At 41.7% G+C, this 20,291-nt stretch overlaps 7 protein-coding genes across 7 annotated transcripts; 3 read left to right on the top strand and 4 right to left on the bottom strand.

The window, feature by feature from the left end:
* Positions 1-2,536: 2,536 nt before the first annotated feature.
* On the top strand, positions 2,537-3,919 carry ATC70_010228 (uncharacterized protein; the record flags this gene model as incomplete). Its single annotated transcript, XM_064829448.1, has 5 exons — positions 2,537-2,759; positions 2,821-2,996; positions 3,057-3,289; positions 3,346-3,430; positions 3,497-3,919. 5 exons carry the CDS (start codon positions 2,537-2,539, stop codon positions 3,917-3,919), a joined length of 1,140 nt encoding a protein of 379 aa, XP_064686650.1.
* A 25-nt stretch (positions 3,920-3,944) lies between these two features.
* ATC70_010227 (uncharacterized protein) lies at positions 3,945-4,621 on the bottom strand (the record flags this gene model as incomplete). Its single annotated transcript, XM_064829447.1, has 2 exons — positions 3,945-4,025; positions 4,079-4,621. 2 exons carry the CDS (start codon positions 4,619-4,621, stop codon positions 3,945-3,947), a joined length of 624 nt encoding a protein of 207 aa, XP_064686649.1.
* Positions 4,622-4,858: 237 nt separating this feature from the next.
* On the bottom strand, positions 4,859-7,612 carry ATC70_010226 (uncharacterized protein; the record flags this gene model as incomplete). The annotated part of the gene is made up of 9 exons (XM_064829446.1): positions 4,859-5,448; positions 5,514-5,650; positions 5,703-5,949; positions 6,015-6,366; positions 6,440-6,642; positions 6,702-6,773; positions 6,837-7,232; positions 7,288-7,402; positions 7,457-7,612. The coding sequence occupies 9 exons, from the start codon at positions 7,610-7,612 to the stop codon at positions 4,859-4,861; spliced, it is 2,268 nt and encodes a 755-aa protein (XP_064686648.1).
* A 1,952-nt stretch (positions 7,613-9,564) lies between these two features.
* ATC70_010225 (uncharacterized protein) lies at positions 9,565-13,980 on the top strand (the record flags this gene model as incomplete). Its single annotated transcript, XM_064829445.1, has 1 exon — positions 9,565-13,980. One exon carries the CDS (start codon positions 9,565-9,567, stop codon positions 13,978-13,980), a length of 4,416 nt encoding a protein of 1,471 aa, XP_064686647.1.
* Positions 13,981-15,429: 1,449 nt separating this feature from the next.
* On the bottom strand, positions 15,430-17,488 carry ATC70_010224 (uncharacterized protein; the record flags this gene model as incomplete). Its single annotated transcript, XM_064829444.1, has 2 exons — positions 15,430-16,080; positions 16,133-17,488. 2 exons carry the CDS (start codon positions 17,486-17,488, stop codon positions 15,430-15,432), a joined length of 2,007 nt encoding a protein of 668 aa, XP_064686646.1.
* Positions 17,489-17,725: 237 nt separating this feature from the next.
* Positions 17,726-18,437, bottom strand: ATC70_010223 (uncharacterized protein; the record flags this gene model as incomplete). Its single annotated transcript, XM_064829443.1, has 4 exons — positions 17,726-17,778; positions 17,840-18,068; positions 18,133-18,192; positions 18,435-18,437. 4 exons carry the CDS (start codon positions 18,435-18,437, stop codon positions 17,726-17,728), a joined length of 345 nt encoding a protein of 114 aa, XP_064686645.1.
* Positions 18,438-18,915: 478 nt separating this feature from the next.
* On the top strand, positions 18,916-20,142 carry ATC70_010222 (uncharacterized protein; the record flags this gene model as incomplete). The annotated part of the gene is made up of 3 exons (XM_064829442.1): positions 18,916-19,609; positions 19,665-19,784; positions 19,856-20,142. The coding sequence occupies 3 exons, from the start codon at positions 18,916-18,918 to the stop codon at positions 20,140-20,142; spliced, it is 1,101 nt and encodes a 366-aa protein (XP_064686644.1).
* Positions 20,143-20,291: the final 149 nt, after the last annotated feature.

Here is a 20,291-nt window from a genome sequence, read left to right as displayed (position 1 = left end):
AGTATACATTTGCATTGTAATGGGTGGATCTATAAGCATTGATGTAGCGTCTATTGCTATATAAACGCAATGCTGATGCTGACAGATCAATTTAAAGATTCGGCTGCCTAGAATTTTTTCGATGCGTTGATTGCAGGCGCTGGAATAAGAACCTATGATCAAAGCACTTCATTTTGAGTATCTCACTACTATCTATCATTAGAATGATATTGCACATGTGAAATGTATCCTTGAATCAAACATTTCGTCATTGCATTGTCCTGAAAAATGCTGTAAAAGTATATTCAGTCAATAGTATACATAGTTGATGCAGCTCCATTGGTTTTTTTAGTAGCAGAATATATTGCTTCAAATGCTGCTCTTATCAAAAATTGAGATATCCAAGTATTACGTGGCCTCTACTTTTTATTATAATACATTAATTTCTTTCTCTAATCTCATCACAGTCGCTATCAGCTGTATCTCATCAATATGCCATCACGATTTTCATTTTTTGACTATGCCTTTCCCTAATAGATAACCTTGTTAGTCCTTAGTAGTGCCCCTGATACAGCAAAATCTGAGCGCATTTGAGCTGCGTTTTCTTGCGTTCAAGGCCGTTTTAGATGGTCAGAATAGTACCAAACAATTGCTCTCGTCTGGCAGTTGCTTGTGGCCACTGTTGAGTCTGTAGAAGCTACGAGAGCTCAGTGGTAACTCGGTGGTAGTCGGATCATGATTTACATTGTTACTCACTGTCTATGTTGGGACGCAAGGTTCAACAAGAAGTGAACTATATGGTTGGCTATGATTGCGAGTGACGATGATAGGTTGTGAATCGTATCATCGTAGCTGAACTGACGATCGGATCCTTCATAATGATTGGTATTGGATATACAGAACTCAATGTATTGACTCAGGTTAAACAATGAGATAGATTGATTGATTTAGCGGATAACAAGTTAGTATAAATAAGATGTGCTCGAATCAATTAATAAATCATTAAGTTTTCGTATCTGGTTACTTTTTTAGTCTTCTTTTTTGAAATCTATCTTAATTTATTAATACTGTATCTTTGGATACAACAGCCACTATTGCTCAATTTTTTGTGGACCTAAAAAACATGGCCAAAAATCGCCCAAAATGCATGAGGTACCCTCCCCCCCCCCATTGTTTTCATCGAAAATCAAACGATCGCGTTTTTGACCTTGATAATGAAAACTTTTACTATGGTATATGTTAATTCAAAATGCTTCTCTCGATCCAACGTAACTCCTGAAACTTTATTTTTGAGACTTCCATATGCAAAATCTCAACTTTTTGGTCAGAAACCCCTTTTCATGTTTTTATAAATTGCTCAATAAGTTTATTCAAAACATTAACCTTACTTGGTACCATGGAATGTGCCTTGAAAAGCACTCCAAGAAAGCTTAAGGAAGTATCGGATGATCATTAGATTCTATATAGTCGAATCTGGCAACAACATAGGTCGAATTGAATCCAAAAGCTCATAAATCAACAAATCAGGACAAAATGTAAAGCGGTGATTTAATTAGTTTTGACTGGGCATTCTCATTATTATGAGGGTAGATGATGCTTTTATAAGCTCTTGAGAAGGCAATTGCGCGTTGGAATAGTGTTATAGATTAGTCTAGACACTTTTTTTTACAACTTTTTAATGGCTGATAAATCAAACTGTTGCCTACATGTGCCAAAATTACCGCCCTTCTCAAAATAGCACGAGTGCAAAGTTTAGCAAATGCATACTGATTAGCTTATCACTAAATTGATGCATCGTTCTCGACAATTGCCATGAAAAAATATATAGGCAATCTAAAAATTAATTTGATTTCAGAGACATTCATTTCTTATTGCGCTCACAAAATTGTTATCTTTTATTGCGTGTAATAAGCACAAGCATAAAAGAAAGTCTTGTATGATTTGATTGCGATATCATCAGTGATTTATATCAGTGATTTATATCAGTGCTAATAGCAAACAAATTTATAACAGAAAAATATAGAAGTAGGACATCAGATCGTATCAGATCACATCTAGTAAGTGATCATCATTACCACCGGGAATATACATGTATAGGAGCAGGCTATATTTTAACGCATTTCACAGATCCTGCAATGTGTTGCACGTTGCACAGCCTTTGCTGGTAAACATGCGCATGCTCGATAAAACAGTGCTTCCATCATGATTTCATTTGAAAAGCAGGCTTATTGACAGCTTTTCTCGCCCGAGAACAGTAGTGAAATGTAGTCAGCAAGGGAAAAAAATCATGTGGTTATCAAAGGAGAAAAGGATGGATTTCACATTTCAGAATGATCAATGATGCTAACCCATGACCTCTTTGTTTAAATCAAATTTTCATATGCTAAAAAAAAATAAAGCTTATAACCAAGGAAACTGGGTCTGTGTAGAGAGACATGTCGCCCTAATGAGAGATGAGGGTTCTGGCTATCCACCCCTCGTGCTCTCAACTATAAATAAGTCTGATGTGGATGGCTTGATGGTTTTTTTTTTCCATTTTCTTTACATTACTTCAACAATGGGACAGGCAGCTTCCATCACCTTTAGCAACAAGTCCAGTATCCTGTACGATATCGATGATTTCTCGAGTCGATTCAAAAAGGCCACCATGTCAACCATCTCGGTGCCAATGGTGATTGTGGCATTTCCCATCCTAAATGCCTACAAATTCAGCGAGCATGAATACACTGGAGTGAAGATGGTGGACAGCACTATTGGTGGACTCCTCGGTGTCGTCGGATGTAAGTTCACATCACTCAACAAACACACAGACACAGCGGATACTCATCACTAGAACAACAGGGCCATTGTCTCCTTTTGTCGCATTTTGGTCTGCCTATCAAACCATCTTTACTGAAGGACCCAATAAATCCATCGAGGTATCTGAGGAGACCAAACTGATGGTGCGAAAAGCCATTGGATTAGACTGTGATAACTTTTACAACATTGCAGTAGTCGGTGCGGCAGGAACAGGAAAGGTCAGTAGGACAACAAAAAGGCATACACAAACAAATGCTCATCCGCATGTTACAATTTAGAGCTCCTTGGTCAATGGTATTCTAGGTTACCCAGATACAGATCGATACGCAGCAGCCATCAACGAAGCTGGAAAGAACATCAATGAGCCTCGAGGATACAGACATCCAGATCTCAGAAGAATGATTTTATGGGACATGCCAGGAGCAGGCACCGCGCTGCATAATTCAGCCACGTACTTTGAGGACAACTATCTCAAGGCTTTTGATTCTTTGATCATCGTCACGGCAGAAAGGTATAAAGCACCATTCCGAACGGAGGGAGTACAAAGACATCTGATATAGTAAATAGATTGCAATCGATTGATCTGGACATTGCGTTAAAGGCGCAGGAACATCACATTCCCGTGTTGTTTGTAAGAAATCGATGTGACCAGGTACAGCTTTTAAGCGACATAAAAGGCATAGCGCATGAAATATACTAAAATAACACACTTGGGTAGTCTCTCAACTCTAAAATATCCAGATACACCCAAGACCCTTCCACCAGAGATTTAGATGTGAATACAATTTGGGCCAAAGCAGTTGGTGAACTCGTCAAGGAGGTGCGAAAGACAGTGTTCAAGCAACTCAAAGAGAACAAGATTAGTGCCAAGCGGCTGTTCTTACTGTCGGCATGGAGCCTCAGAGATCTCATGGCATCTGTCAACCACCCAAACTACCTGAAAGAAGATGTGCGACTGATTGACGAGCAACGATTTATCCAAGCATTGATGGATGCTGTGCTGAAAAAGAGAAAGGCACCGGTTCGTCAAAACAGCACAACGTATTCATCTGCCTCTTCCTCATCCACTTCTTCCGGCGACAGTGGTATCCATATGATGAAATCACCCAAGCACCAGCAAAGAATCCTGGCTCAACCTTAATTTTGTAGATACTGTACATATATATTTATTCGTCAAGTGGTAATAAAGCTGCTGCAATTCTTCTTCCTTCTTCTGCTAATACATTGTAAGTGGCTGCTGCGTGTTTCTATACAGTGAATGCATGAGTATTCAGCACAGTTGCATTTTCACATTACTCACAGAGTTCATTTGATCCACTTGAATGCCCAGCTTGAAGAAATATTGTCTAATGTGTTCTGGAATAGGCGCAAATTCTCTGCCAGTGCCAAACATGATCAATTCAGGTCGAGGTGATACCAACTCGAAAATCTTGAATGCTTCAATGTCCCAGTCTTTCATGGGCAGGAATCCAGGTGCTCTGGGTGGCGCGTTCCATAAGAAGGGTGATCCATTCAGCAGAATCAGCGGTTGATCTATCTTGATGTGGTTGGAGAGCACGAAGCCCTTCTTTGTAATGACTTCAATGCCGACATTGGGTCCACGATCAAACATGTTGTTGAATGCTGCCAACATGCTGCTTGGAATGGCTGACGAAGCTTGCTGTGGAATAGCATAGTTGGCTATGCTGGACTGTTTGACATTGGCTTGCTCCCAATCTTCCTCTGTGCTAGACATGGGTTTGTCTTCCTTGTTCTTTAGTAAGCGGCATGTTGAATTGATGTGTCTGGTTTGTAATCCTGAGCGTACTATGTAGTTTTGGCGAGTCAATAAGCAACGTAACATGCTGAAATATGATAAGGAGAAAAAAAAAATGTGAATCTGGGGTAGCAGGGTACCCGTAATCCCTCTTTTCGGAGGGTGGTTTATAGGGGAGGATTCATGGATCGCCATAGCAAATAGAATTATCGCCCTCGGACCTATAAATAGGCTCCAACACCATCAATTCTAGTGTGCTGCGTACTTGTATTGTTTATGAGAGATCATTGTATAGTCTTTTTCAGATAAACTGCCAAATATTTATTATATATCTTTTTTGCTGTCGCCTATGGATAACTTTTGTACTGAACGATCCTCCTCCTCTTCCTCCTCTTCCTCATCCTCTTCCACATCATCAATCCTGAATATACGTCTTGAAGTCAAGGGCTTCGTGCTTGGAGGCTTTTGATGATCAGATATATTAATGACAGGAACAACAGCAGCAGCTACATGATCGTCTGGTATATTATTATTGGTGTTGGATAAACTTGTCATGCCTTCCACTTTGATGAATCCTTCATTGCTGATACTGTTGGCTCGACTGCGATTTCGACTGGCAGATCGTGAATCCGACTCACTAACAGAGCCACTTCTACTGCGACCACTGATGTTGCCATAGAACCGATCGAAAAAGAAGAACACATCATCCGCCATGTCCGAATCTTCGGCTCTGCCCCAATTGAAAATGTTCTTATCGTCCAGCCAGTTCATACGAGTTGCTTGTTGGAAGAATCCACTAGCAATCTTGGGTAATTTACTAGGTGCCGATGTCCAGGACATGCTACTGATGCTTGTTGTGCGACTGGGAACAGGGCTAAATGTTGATGGCACCGTTGTTCTTGAAATGTAATTGGCTAGCAATGATGTTTGTTATTGATCATGATCATGTTTGTTGTATGTGTATGTGCATAAAAGTTACCATCAAAGTCAGGGAACACCTTGGGTCCATACTCGTTGATGAGTTCAGTGATATTACTCGACAATTTCTCTCTGTTTTGGCGAAGAGTTTCGGCTCCTTTTGGATCCAGTAATGCCATGACAGTAGGTTGAATGGACCTATTTAAAGTGCTCAGCTGCATTGTCAACTTGGCATGATACGAGTTCTTACTTGAAGATATCGTGGCCGATTTCACCGAATCTCAAACTAGCATAAGACACAAATGGCAATAGACTCCATGTCGCCAAGGGTAAAATGAGCTTCCATTTAGTATCGAGATTTGTTTGTAATACAACAATGAACATGATCAAGCTGTAAAACGCATATAATGTTGGCAACAATACCAATCCAACCAGTAATTTCCATGTCGCCAACACATCTCGACCAGCAATTTTAACGGTTGAGCTTTTCAAAGCAGCTAACAAGGCACATGCTGATGAGCACTCGTGCCTTTGCAATAGCCTCCAATTCTTTCTCTCTTACCTTGTGCCTTCTTTTGACTGATAACTTTAGCGACAATCACCACGGGGAGATTCAAAATGCCACCTGGAAATGCCCACAAACCCAAAATGGTCAAGATGAATATACGCTTGATCAAAAGCCACAATAACCGTCCGTTGTTTTCATTGCTGGTTTTGGACACCTGGTGATCCTTGATGCCGTGATATTTCAGTAATTGATTGTATGCCATGACTCTTTGTTGCAATTCCATCACTTTGGGATCGTCCCTGAAAATGTTGTATCCAATCAAAAACCGTCTGTTCAGGTCCACCACCTGAGATAGGTGCAATTTCTTGTGTGCAGGCTTGTAGAGACGTCTTGCTGCTTGAATCAACTACAGTATTTGTTTGTTTAATCGTCAATAGGGTATTCACACACACACACACACATACACACGTGCTGCATACCATTAGTGTTTCATAACTTCCAGCATTGATTGTCACAGTTTTCAATGCATTATAGATGCTATCCAAAAGCGTAGAACAGGCTTCTCTCTTTGCGGTTCCTCCTGATTTGAACTTTTGAACGAGTTCAGCTGATACAGTGATGGGATTACCAAATTCAATGACTGCACGAGATCGGAAGCGGTGTGCATGAAAGTAGTTGAGCCCTGTTTTGCAGGAAATGAGTGTCTACATACACATCTTACAAAGACAAAACAGCACTTACCGCAAGGAACAATCTTGACATCCAATCCTTCGTATTTTGCCATTGCGCCCAACGCCATCAATGTAACACCAGCTATGTTTCCCCAACAACAACAATCAGCTTGTAGTAAAAAACAAGGCCAATATCACTTCTTACCTTTCAACGGCAACATCTCTGCTCTGTCATGACTACCACCTTCGGGAAAGATAGTGATGCATCTTCCATTATTCAATTCATCATGAACGCACTTGTAGACTGAATCCTGCTCGACATGGGGCATGCATTTATACGCAGTGCCGTCGCTCTGTGTCAGTATCTCCATGGCCCTCAGCTCCTTGAACTCCTTCTTGATGATGATTTCGGTATCCGAGATGACTTGATCTACTTCGGATACACCGCACCCCTTGGGAAGCACAATGGAATCGCGTGGCTTTAATTGGGCTGTAAACTGAGTGTCGATACCAATGATACGAAGAGGATCTGTTTTACGGTTCAAGAGTTGGATGCGGCCCTGGCCAGGCTTTGCTAGATCCTGAGGACGAATCACTGGAACTATAAGCAGGCTATTAGCGATGAGATTGCTCAAGAAAGATACGAGCCTACTTACTGGCACTGATCATGCGAGCAAAGAATCCAATGCCTTTCTGGTGCATCGATTTCTCTGCTATCAGAAATGAGACTCTCCTACCGCATTCTCGCATCAACACAATGGGATCTACAAACTAGCCGTGCTTTTCGGTGAGTGTCTGGTACTTTGCTGAATTCTCTGCACTTACTTGATTTGCATGTGGAGCTACAACGAATATAACAGGGCCTTCTTTGGGTATTTTATGCGCTCCTCTAGGTCGTACTTCTCGAAAGAAGATATCCAGCATCAAGTTAAATATCCACAAAGCTACGTCATATGTAAACTTTTGAGCAAAGGTTTGCATTTTTCTGGGAGAAGGGCGTGGTGATAATGTAGCAAGAAGAGAGAAGAAAGAGGAAAAAAGAAGGAGAGAGAAAAGAATGTAAATATTTTAATGGCACTCAGTTTGAACCTTAAACCATTGTTCAAACAAAAAGGTATAAGCGGGGAAACACTCTTTACTGTGTGTAGCCTGGATGGCTGCTTTCGGCTAAATGTATAGTATTAAAATTGAAATGATAGTGTTTCTCCCCAACGCGAAATTACTAATATTGTAGCAGTTGTGTCTAGTATTAGATGATCAAAACTGAAAATCTTGAGTTACATGCTCATGTTGTACCAGCTTTCCTTTGTTCTTGTGCAACTTGTTCATCTCTAGCTGTGTCTGGACAATTGACCAGAAGATGGTGTAAAAGCCCTTTCTTGTTCAGTTGCTCAAGCGCCTATGCACAGTATCAATGTCCAAGACTAAATGACAATCTTGCATGTCGCATGTGGATAAGCATTTTGCAAGGATCAAGTCTTTGTATCAGATTAAAAGTATGCGCAAAAAGCCAAAACAAAGTATATAGGTTAATTAATAATACTCTTTACTACGTAATCCGTTTCTAATGAGCTTTCGAAAGCATTGTTACTACCTCTATGATACGAAAAGCATTGAACTAGCCACAACCAAGACTCAATTGAATCGCCGCATGTCATTCTGTTCTGATTTGTTGCTTTTTAGACTTTTTGGATCCAATTCGACCTATTTCGCAAGATTCGACTATGTAAAATGCGATAATCATCGCATACTTCTTAATGCTTTTATGGAGTGCTTTTCAAGGCGCATCTGATAATGCCAAATAAAGTCAATGTTTTGAACAAAAATATTGAGCAATTCATGAAAATATGAAATGAGGTTTTTGGCAAAAATGTCGAGGTTTTCCATATAAAGGCCGCACAAACAAAGCTTCAGGGATTGCGTTGGATCAAGAGCAACATTTTGATTTAATATATATCATAGTAAAAGTCTTTATTTTCAGGACAAAAAGCGCGATCGCTTGATTTTCGATGAAAACCATGAGGGGTACCTCATGCTTTTTGGTCGATTTTTGACGATGTTTTTTAGGTCCTCAAAAGGTTGAGCAAACATGTCAGGATGTTGATGTTACTCGAGTACAATCGATTGGCGTTATTCTGGTAGCTCAGAAAGGCCTACATGTCAAGATATTAAGGCTTAAAAACTGTCAAATTTGGCTATGTTTCATACATCTGCTTGTCAATAGACGCGTTCTTGTTATGATACAACAAAGGCGTAAAGACATTGTATACATTAGCCTAGATTAAGAGCATGCCGTTACACTCAGATATTCAACTGAAAAGATTAGGTTGAGTGGCACTGTTGTATCGCGGTACTATAGCACAACGATACAGCTTATTAGTGAAGCGATGACAGCTGGAAGACTCGCTGGAAATTTTAGACGCAAATACAATATAGTCTGTATTTAGTATAAGCTATCTAAAATATATATACTGGAAAACTATGAAAAAAAAATAGACAAGCCAATCATATCCTTTTAAAATTTAATAGTATTAAAAGCCAGAACAAACGAGGGCATAACCACCGGCGAAGCCGGCAATGGGGAGGGGGTTTGGGGGAGGGGGCTTAGCCCCTCCACCAAGAACATCAAGCATCACAATTTGCATAAAGTGTATGAAATATCTTTTTGTTAAAATCAAATCGAATTATCATGCCTCCTGTTCAAGCTAGAAACTGTGTAACCTGTAGAGTTGCTCTACCTGAAGATTACAATTTTCGAAAATGTGATTCATGTCGAGTAAATAGAAAAGAAATGAAAAACAAACATTCGAACGAACCTTATATATATATTTTTGTTTCAGGAACGTGCCCGAAACTACGCCAGACAGAGAGCTGCATTAAGGCCACCTAGAGCACCTAGAGCACCTGCCGCTTTCATATCAGAACTTGGAAGAATGCAACCTCATTATCTGGGAAGAATGGACGTTGTATGTGATGGTTGTGGCGCATTGCATTGGGACGCAGCAAGAACTACCGGTCAATCCAGAAGCAACAATCTCTTCTACTCTTGCTGTAAAAAAGGAAAGGCCATATTGCCCTTATTGCAAGATCCGCCTGAGCCCTTGAATAGCTTAATCAACGGAAGCCATCCACGCTCATCCCATTTCTTGAAGCATATAAGGCAATACAATACTTTGTTTGCTTTTACTTCATTCGGTACCACTGCTACGCCAGCAGGGGCCCAGAGAGAAGGAGAGGAGGAGAGAAGAGGTGGAGTTACTCCAGTAAGTGCCCATGGTGAATTGTATCACATGCAAGCACCCTTGAATTTTGGTAATGCTCCAAAGTACAATCAACTGTACATTTACGATCCCGAGTATGCTGCTGCATGTCGATCTGCCAACCCCAGAAATCAGCATTTAGATGATTCAATCATTGAAGCATTAAGTGAAATGATTGATGACCCGGTTCGTTGTGGTAACCCATTTGTACGTATCTACAAGCATGCCCACGAAATTCTGAGTGCAGAGGAAGAACGACAAGCCCAAGATCATGTCAGCGAGGATGCGTATATTCGACTCAATCCTCAAATGAGACTGGAATTGGTTGTCGGTGAAGATAGGCGTACTCAGAACTTGCCAACTGTCAACGAGATTGCAGCTATTATCCCCAATGAATATGCTGATTCAAGTTTCAGAGACATCCTGATTACCTATCGAAATAGCACCTCCACCAGTTCCAGAGGACTCTTTAGAAGGATCAACGAGACGCATGCTGCCTACATGCCTCTCCATTACGTTTTGCTTTTTCCCAGAGGTGAATATGGGTGGCATTGGGGCCTTCGTTTGCAATTGCCTGCTTCAACTGTTGATGCCATGGATGTTGACAATGAAGAAGCGCAAGAAGAGGGACAACGTCGAGCAACAGGCAGGCTTACCCAGCGTGCCTTCTATAGATTTAGATTGCATGTCAGGAATGGTGAATCCAAAATCCTGTTCCTCTCGAGACGTCTATTCCAGCAATACCTGATCGATGCTTGGGCTGTTTGTGAACAAACCAAGTTAAACTGGATCAAGGCTAATCAAACGACTCTCCGTGCTGATGTCTACAAAGGTCTTGCTGATGCTATCAGTGCTTCTGATACAGATCTTGAAACGGTGGGTAGAACGTTTATTTTGCCAAGCAGTTTCACTGGTGGTCCCCGGTTTATGGCAGAGCTGTACCAAAACGCAATGGCTATTTCTAGATTCTTTGGTAAGCCAACGTTATTCATAACGTTTACTGCAAACCCAAACTGGAGGGAGATCCAAGATGAGTTGTTGCCTGGCCAAAGTGCTGCTGATCGCCCAGATTTGGTTGCTGAAGTATTCAACCGGAAGCACGACGCATTACTCAAAGACCTGAAGCAAAAGAAAATCTTTGGTGCTTATAAAGGGATTGTGAGAACAATCGAATACCAGAAGCGCGGCCTCCCGCATAGTCATATGCTGTTGTTCTTGGATAACCAAAATGACCGGTTTGATACGGCAGAGAGGATCGACCAGATTATTTCCACAGAAATTCCAGACGTTCATCAAGACCCTGAACTACATGCAATTGTCACCCGCAACATGATGCACGGTCCATGTGGTGGTTATAACAAGAAATCTCCCTGTATGGTGAAGGATGCTTTCGGTAACGACGTCTGCTCAAAAAAGTTCCCAAAGCCTTATCAGCCAGCAACCATAGTCCCTGATGATGGGTATCCACTCTATCGTAGAAGAATGGATGGCCGCTCTCATGTAATACGCATCAAAGATGATCAGAACGTGTACCACGACTTTCATATGACAAATGAATGGGTGGTAGCGTATAATCCATTCCTATCAAAGAGATACAACGCTCATATCAACGTGGAAGTATGCGCCAGTGTCCAGGCTATCAAATACATCAACAAGTATATATACAAAGGTTCTGATCAGACTACTCTGAAAACCACGACTACCGCGACAACAGCCGCAACAGCTGGTACTGCAGCAATGTATCAGAATGATGAATGTGCCAAATATCTGAATGGCCGTTATATCAGCCCGTGTGAAGCCGTCTGGAGGTTGAAAGAGTTCCCAATGCATGAGGAAAGCCCACCTGTCACTACACTTGCTATTCATCTTGAAAATGAGCAGCCTGTATATTTTGATCCTTCCTGGCCTCAATCAAGAATTGATAATGTCCTGAGAGAGAGTCATACCACGCTCATGGGTTACTTTCATTATAATGCCGTGAATCAAAACAAACCTGGTTTTCAACCATTGCTTTACCAGCAATTCCCAGAGCATATGACTTGGAAAGAAAAGAAGCCAAAAAGGTGGGAAGCAAGACGAACCGATACCATGTCTATCGGCCGCATGTACTACTGTAGCCCTGCTGCCGGCGAGAGGTATTATCTGCGTCTGCTGCTCACAGTTGTCAGAGGAGCCACGTCGTTTTCTCATCTGAGAACTGTCAATAATCACGAGTATGCCACCTTTCGTGAGGCCTGTATGATGCTGCATTTGATCGAAGATGATGGAGAATGGACCAGAGCCTTTGAAGAAGCTGCTACCTTTGCCTCTGGCTACGCAATGCGTTCAATGTTTGTCTCTGCGCTCATGTTCAACTCATTGGTATCGCCTGTTCAGATTTGGAATCAATTCTGTGAAAGTTTCTGTGATGACCTTGAGCATGCAATCGTGCAAAAAGGGTATTCGCTGCTGCTCAGCGTGCAACCTGACGCTGAATTTTACCATGGAACGCGAAGTCTTGATTATGGCTTATATCTGTTGCAAACATCTCTTGGTGCACAAGACAGATCTCTAGGTCAGTTCAATTTGCCTTTGCCTCTCTTCAACTGGAATGGCTTGATAAGCAGAATGACTGGCATACAGCGCAATTCATTGATACTCAATGAAATGTCATATCTCCAAGATCAAGAAGCCTTTTCGTATCAGCAAAAGTATGCTCAAATGAACGCTACCCAGAAGCACATATTTGAGACCATCACCTCCTCCATCAACAGCAACGCCAACAGCTCACATTTCTTTTTGCAAGGTCCAGCTGGCACTGGCAAAACCTTCATTTACAATACTCTTTGTCACTTTTATAGAAGCCAAGGAAAAATTGTTCTCTGTGTTGCCTCCTCTGGCATTGCTGCTTTGCTACTTCCTGGTGGGCGTACGTCACACTCTCGCTTTGCCATTCCACTCAACATCCACGAGCAGTCTGTGTGTGCGATCAAGAAGAACGATGACCTTGCTGATCTCATTCGAGAGACAGCATTGATAATTTGGGATGAAGTGCCAATGCAGCATCGATATTGCTTTGAAGCTTTTGATCGAACACTTCGTGATATTTGTAGTCGTGGTGATGAAGTTACCTTTGGTGGTATTCCTGTTGTTCTTGGCGGTGATTTTGCTCAAATTCCACCTGTTGTTAGGCAAGGTGGCCGTCCTGAAATCGTCAATGCCTCACTGAAATCGTCAAGATTATGGCCCAAATTACAAAAGCTGAGCCTGACTGAGAATATGAGACTTGCCAACTCCAATGACACAGATAGGCAATTTGCAGATTGGATAGGAAAAATGTCGTATGAACCATCCATGATTGGCAGCATTGCTTTGCCCTCTTTTTTGAGGCAGATGACTGATCTTGATCAGTTCATTGAAGATATCTATCCTCAGCATGTTCTGCAGTGTCCTCTGCAAAATAGTGATTTCTTCAAGGAAAGAGCTATTCTCTGTTCAAAGAACGTCAACGTTGATGCTATTAACAGCAAGGTGATGGAGAACGTGATTGGGGAAAAGGTCACTTTGTACTCTGCTGACACGGTGCAATCTGATCTGACCAACACTGAGACCCAAGCCTATCCCTCAGAGTATTTGCAAACCCTTTCGCCTTCAGGGCTGCCGCCAGCAGTTTTGGAGTTGAAAGTAGGTCTTCCTGTAATGCTCTTGAGAAACCTCAACCCTGAAAGAGGTTTGTGCAATGGTACAAGGCTGATCATTCAGCAAATTGGACAGTATGTCCTCAAGGTGAAAATCCTCGGAGAGTCAGGTGCAGTCGAGTTGATTCCTCGCTTTACTTTGTCTACATTGCCTGGCACATTGCCATTCATTTTGATCAGAAAGCAATTCCCGGTTAAAGTATCTTTCGCAATGACCATCAACAAGTCGCAGGGTCAATCTCTCAGGAAAGTTGCCGTGGACCTCAGGAGTCCCGTATTTACTCATGGTCAACTCTATGTTGCCATGTCAAGAGCAACATCTGCCAATGGCATGACTATTTTATTACCCGAAAATATGAAGCACACAGAAAATGTGGTGTATCCTGAAGTTCTATTTTCAGATACTACCTAATATAACTACTCTATATATTTTTTTTACCCTTTATAACCATTGATTTAATCAGTTTTATTGTAATCGGCCAAAGCCCGCAGGGCGACGCCGTCATCGAGCGTAGCGAGATAGATCGGCTAGTCTTCACTATATATACTGTAAAACATTCAAAAAAGTAGATAAGCTTATCATGTCCTTCCAAAATTTTAAAGAATTGTGTGCCGTACAAGGTGAATAAAACCACCAGCATAGCCGGCAATGGAGACGAGGTTTTGGGGAAGAACATAACGCATCTAATTCAACACTTGATAGCATTGATTTATAGGGGGGGGGGGTTTACCGTAGCGAAGCAAAGGCGCAAATCTATGACAACCAAGCATTCAATCTAGCATTTGACAGCATTGATATATACGAAGGCTTGATTGTAGCGAAGCGAATATGCAAAACCATAGTGTCTAATAAGCAGCAAATTCGGGTTTTCATTTCCATTGTTAATAAGCTTACCAACAACATAGCGCATCAAAATTGGCATGAATCAGCTTTACCGAAATCAATATGCCTCCTGTTCGAATTAGAAGTTGCACAGGCTGCAGAACTGCCCTTCCAGAAGACGTCAGATACTAAAAATGTGATTCATGTCATGTAAATAAACTCTATACAGCAATACATAACCAAATTTGATAGCTTTCAAGCCTACATATCTTGACATGTAGACCTTTACGAGCCACCGAAATGATGCCAAACAATTGTACTTGAGCAGTAGTAACTTCCTGACACCTTTGCTCAACTTTTTGAAGACCTAAAAAACATGGCCAAAAATCGACCTAAAATCATGAAGGATACCTCATGGTTTTCATTGAAAATCAAGCGATCGCATTTTTGACCTTGAAAATGAAGACTTTTACTATGGTATGTATTGGATCAAAATGTTTCTCTCAATCCAAAGCAACCTCTGAAACCACTTTTATGAGGCTTTTTATATGCAAAATATGGCTATTTTCGCTAAAAACCTCATTTCAAATTTTACTAAATTGTTCAGTAAGTCCAGTCAAAGTATTTATTACAATTAGTACTACTGGAAGCGCCTTCAAAAGTACTTCAAGAATGTATTAGGAAGCTTTGGGTGATCATCACAATTTATATAGTCGAATATCACAAAATAGATTAAAGAAGTCGAGAAAGGACAATATCTATCCAATCTTGGACAAAAAAAAAAAAGGGGGCTGAGTTTCAATTGATTTTGGCGGCGGTACTGTTGCTGGCTGGCCCAAATGCTTTTCTGATGATGACAATCAAGATTGTGATGCTGGTGAAATGGGAATCATGGAGTTGAAATGACAATACTTATATATGACTTGACACAATAGTTTTGTTTCCTCAATAAGAAGGTTTATTTGACATGATGTCCGATAAATGTATTATAAATGTTGTGATATATATATATGCGTACATGTATTGTGGCTGCCACTACTAGGGCGTCTTTTTGACAACGTCCATTTCCTGCAACACACGAAGCCATTCTGTACCTGCTTCTCGTCGCATTGCTTCAATCTTCTTTCGAAAAGCCTCTGATGATTTCTTTGTAGATTCTCCAGAAAGAGCTGCTGCAGTTGCTGCTGCCTTTTCTTCTGCTGAGGAACCCTTTTTGCTACGACGGGAGCGTACAGAAGCTGCTCTTCTAGCACTCACTTGTTCTTGCTGCACAGCTTCTTCTAAATCTGCTAATCGATGCACATGCTTCTTGTTGTTTTCCTCCTCAGCAGCAGCAGCAGCAGCAGCAGCAGGAATAGGTATATCTTCTTCTATGGCGGCTTGTCCCAAGCGAATCTGACGTTTGTTTCCCTTTGTTTTTGCCCGAGCTATCTTTTTGCTAGTAACTACAGGCGCTGTACTATGACTCGTAATACTGTTGCCATCTTCCTGTTGTTGTGATTGTGCAGCGGGCCATTTCTTGGCCGCATTAGGCTCTGTGGTGGCTATCGTAGCTGATATGGTGGCAGAGTTGCCATGCGTTGGCACTTGTATACGACGTCGCTCGGCAAATGTTGGCTTGGTACCATCCAGCTCAATGTCTAAATCACTCTTTTTGAACACGGAGAATATGTCGACTCTATAGTCCGGCTTCAAACAAGCATTAGTGTCAAGACGCAAGAACTGGGTAAACTCGTTTTACCTGCAACTTGGTAAATGGATTTCCTTCGACCCAAATGTCGCTAATGTTGGGCAGTGCAGTCAATCTGCCAATCTCTGCAGCATCGTCAATACGGTTATCACGCACGTCCAATCTCTCCAAGGCCCATAATCGATCCAAACCCGCCAAGACAGTCAATCGATTGCCTCTCAGATCTAGTTCCTGAATGTTTCCCAATACCGTGTTGATGCCAGTGGTAAACGAAATCATGTTGTGCGATAAATTCAGACAGGACAAGTTGTACAAGGAAGCCAATGCAGCGGGAATGTCGATCAGCAAGTTGCTCGACAGGTTCAAATGGGTGATGGATCGAATAAGATGCGCTGGTTCGTCTTCCATGGTAGTCAGGCTATTATCTTGTAGAGACAGCATCTTGAGTTCCGACCAAGGTGTTTCTGTGCCAATGATATCGGCTGCATTATCAATGTTGCCTGATTTAATGACAAGACTTGTCAGCGATGTGTGCAAATCAGGCCAGTGGTCGATGCAGCGAGGGTTGATGTTGGATAATTCTAGAAATTGGAGGTTCTTAAAGCATTTCAGCGAGAGGGCAACGGATCCATCTTGCGGTAAAGGCGTTTCATAGCCACGGATGGTACGCTGGCCGCTTTTGGTTACACCATGTTGGGTATCAATCAAAATATTCATATGTAACTTGAGAGCAGTGACTTTAGACAAATAGCGATGGATATACACAATGTCTTCATGTAAGGGTCGATCTTGCTTTTGATGCTGATTGGAGGACCAAAACTGCCATCCTGTGGAGAGCGAGAGAGTGGACATGACAGAGCCCACGGATGAGATGGACGGCGCTCTGCCACCATGGTCCATTGTTGTTTCAGTCTCGACAAGTCCATGCTCGGGTACAGGCAAATGAGTGTCTTCCAAGCCTAAATACTCAAACTGCACCAGCAAAAAGTAGAGATAATGAATGTCCAATGTCAGACTAGAGCGAAGTGGCATGTACGGTGTGTTTGAAAGTGATGTCGCATTAGGAGAGGCAGCAGCCAACAGAGACATGTAAGGGATGGGAATACCGTAAAGAGAACTAGGTCTACTCTTTGCTGTTGTTGTGTTGGCGCTGTTGGTGGTGGTAGAAGCAGCAGTTGAACGCGCCGCCGATGAAGAGCCGTTGCTATTGTTATTATTACTCCATAATGATGAAACGGCTTTCAATATGCCATTATCTTGCTGTGCGTTTGTTGCTGGTGGTTCTTCTTTGATGGTTGCTTGTTGTGGTTGAAAATTGGGTTGAACTGCTAATAAGCGACTTTCGTTTGCCTCTAAATAGTGTCGCAAGGTTCTCACAAACCTGTCTCCTGGTATGGGAGCTGCCATGATATCAGAGAAATGTTACAAAGAAGGAAAAAAAAGGCGAGAATTACATTTTGCTTTTTTCTCATCCACGCTACAATATAAGCAATGTGTTCACCGCGGATCTTCAAAGCAACTACTACTATAGATATCATGTATCTATCTCCATCATATTCAACCAAAAAACAAAATACATAGAAATGACATTTGTATAGGTTTTATTATTTTAAAATGCAAATAAAATCTCTAAATAATGATAACTTATTCAGAAGCCTCGGTGGCCTTGGCAGGCTTATCATCACCAGTAGCACGGGCTGAACATAAAGAGGTTAGTACATCTCTTCCATCCATGCTTTGTATATATGTTTGACTTACTGTAGATAACTTGAGCGTGGTGACGAGAGATGGCCTTGATCAAACCTTGAGCTTCGAGCTCACGGATAGCAATACGGGCCAAAGAACCGTTCAACTTGAGACGATCAACCAAGACAGATTGGGAGATGAGCTTGTAAGTAGGAACTTCCTTGAACAAACGGTCGTAGGTGGGCTTATCGAGGATAACCAAGTTGTTGGCCTTGTCCTTGACCTTCTTAGCGGACCACTTCTATAAACAGGTGCTACCATGTTAATATCATTGCATGTTTTGATTCGACTCTGTATCAACTTGCCTTCTTGGCCTTCTTACCACCTGAGGAGGAGCTAGGCTTACCGGCAACGTCTTTCTTAGCCTACACAAGAGTGACAAAGCAGCTGTTAAAGGACATATTCACTATGACATTGCACAGACCCAATCCAAAGCAACAAGTTCAATCCACTGCATCCAAACATGCCAACATCCACTCAATCCAATCTGTGCAATCCATCCATCCATCTATTGATCTGCATTGCTTCCACGTTGGAGTTATGTATGTGTTTGTGTGCATTATGAACGTTGTTTGGATTGATTTCTGTGGGTGCTTGTCTACATTACCATTTAGATGTATTGAGGAAGATTTCAAAATAGATCCCAAGGAATCTCTGCTTGTTATAATGTCTCTGAAAGGTGCTCCGAACCGTTTTGAACTACCGCGTGGTGCTTCAGTGTAATATGGAGTGTACCCCCACTAGCATTGCGTAAGACCATGTCAAATGTGTTGTTGCATTCATGATAGCCATCTACTCCAGCCGTTACTAACAATATATTAATTGTTTGATGTCTGAATAAATATAACCTTCATTGTCAAAGTGTCCACTAAAAAAGGCAAATGTTTTTGCTTGGATGTCGGAATATCACCATGATCAATCAATGAGCCCTCCTTGTTTTAGTGGTGGAAAACTTGAATTATACTTGTTCTGCAAACTACACAATCAAACGTTTGAGGTATATATAAACACTTGATAGGTAAATCATCATTAATGCTACTTAACTTTCTACTACAATGTATTTTTTACCATTGTATTCCTTCATCATTATGTTGATGCCGTTTTTCAATCCGGTGGATTTGAGGATACGAGCAGCATCTGTCGATCCAAGTATTCGCTCTCCCAACTATGCTCCCCTCTACGCCAATGTCTATAAATTTGCAACACCAGACCCGCTAAGATATAAGATGCCACCTCCCATCACCACAGTAGCTCGCGACACTGTATCAAGACTAACAACAAAGTCTCAATCGAGTCAATCCGGCAAAACGTATCGCTTCAATCCTTTCAAGAAAGGCACTACAATCAGCAGCAATAAAGTTCCTGGTCCTGTCAGTAGCCCTGAGCCTAGAACTTTAGCCATTAATAGACCCCCCTCCGCTGTCACCAGCAGCAGAAGCAGCACTGATACCACAGGTCAAGCACATATGCCTACAGGCCCATCAAGACATTCTATGATCCAGGCTCCATTTTCGGTTATCCAGTTTCTTGGTTCGCCGGTTGTCTACATCTATCATTTGTTCAAAAAGGACGTACTAGCAAGTACCAGGTACTCGAAAGAAAAATCTAAACCACAGCAGCACCCGCTTGTCTCAGAGATCTGTCAAGTTTTGGCTAGTGGTGGCATTCATTATCCTGACTGTAATTCCGTCAGTGCAGACAGAGAGGAGATGCTCAAGGAAACGGTATCAACATGGACTGTGGAAGACAAAAATGGCGTCAAGTGGAGGCGAGTTAGTGAAGGTATATAGCACATATTGACCAGGTAGCGAGATTCCACCACTCATGCATCAAACAGGAAAGGATGAAGGGTGTGTCTTTTACCTGCAGGCTGATCCCACGCCCCTAAAAATGTCTGCTACTTCTAACAAAGATGGCACCACAGATATCAGCTATTACACCAGGCATACTGTAGGAAGTGAGTATTTCAATGTACACTGTCACGCATAAAACAAAGGTTTAATCTCTTTTCATTTTGCATGTCAACAGAGTATTGCCCCAAAGATGAAAATGATAAAGAAGGAGTCCGTCAATTCTATGACAGCTTGTTAGGATACAGTTGTAAACCATCTACATTTGACATCTTTGTAAACACAAAGGTGTTGTTCAACTACACGCTGAAGAATGTGGTTGAATTCATGTTCCTGGTGGATGCTTTTGTGCTCGCTGCAAAGAAGGTATTCAGTGTCTATAACTACCGATATTGGTCGTTCAGAGTAATCTTGTCACTCTATCTCGCCTTTTACTTGGGGTACACTTATTACACTAACGAGTAGCGCAAATTTAACAATAAACAAAAGGCATCAGTGAAGTGGTTCCCATGTACCAGAATCAGGTTTTTAGCTACACTGATTATTGGTTTTTGCATCTGTGCTCTTTACCATCCTATCCAAGTACTAGCTACAGAGGCTGCGCAAGTGCTATG

This window comes from Mucor velutinosus (assembly GCF_035048745.1).
Source record: "Mucor velutinosus strain NIH1002 chromosome Unknown tig00001563, whole genome shotgun sequence".
Taxonomy (NCBI): domain Eukaryota; kingdom Fungi; phylum Mucoromycota; class Mucoromycetes; order Mucorales; family Mucoraceae; genus Mucor; species Mucor velutinosus.
This window is presented reverse-complemented; position numbering and strand designations above follow the sequence as displayed.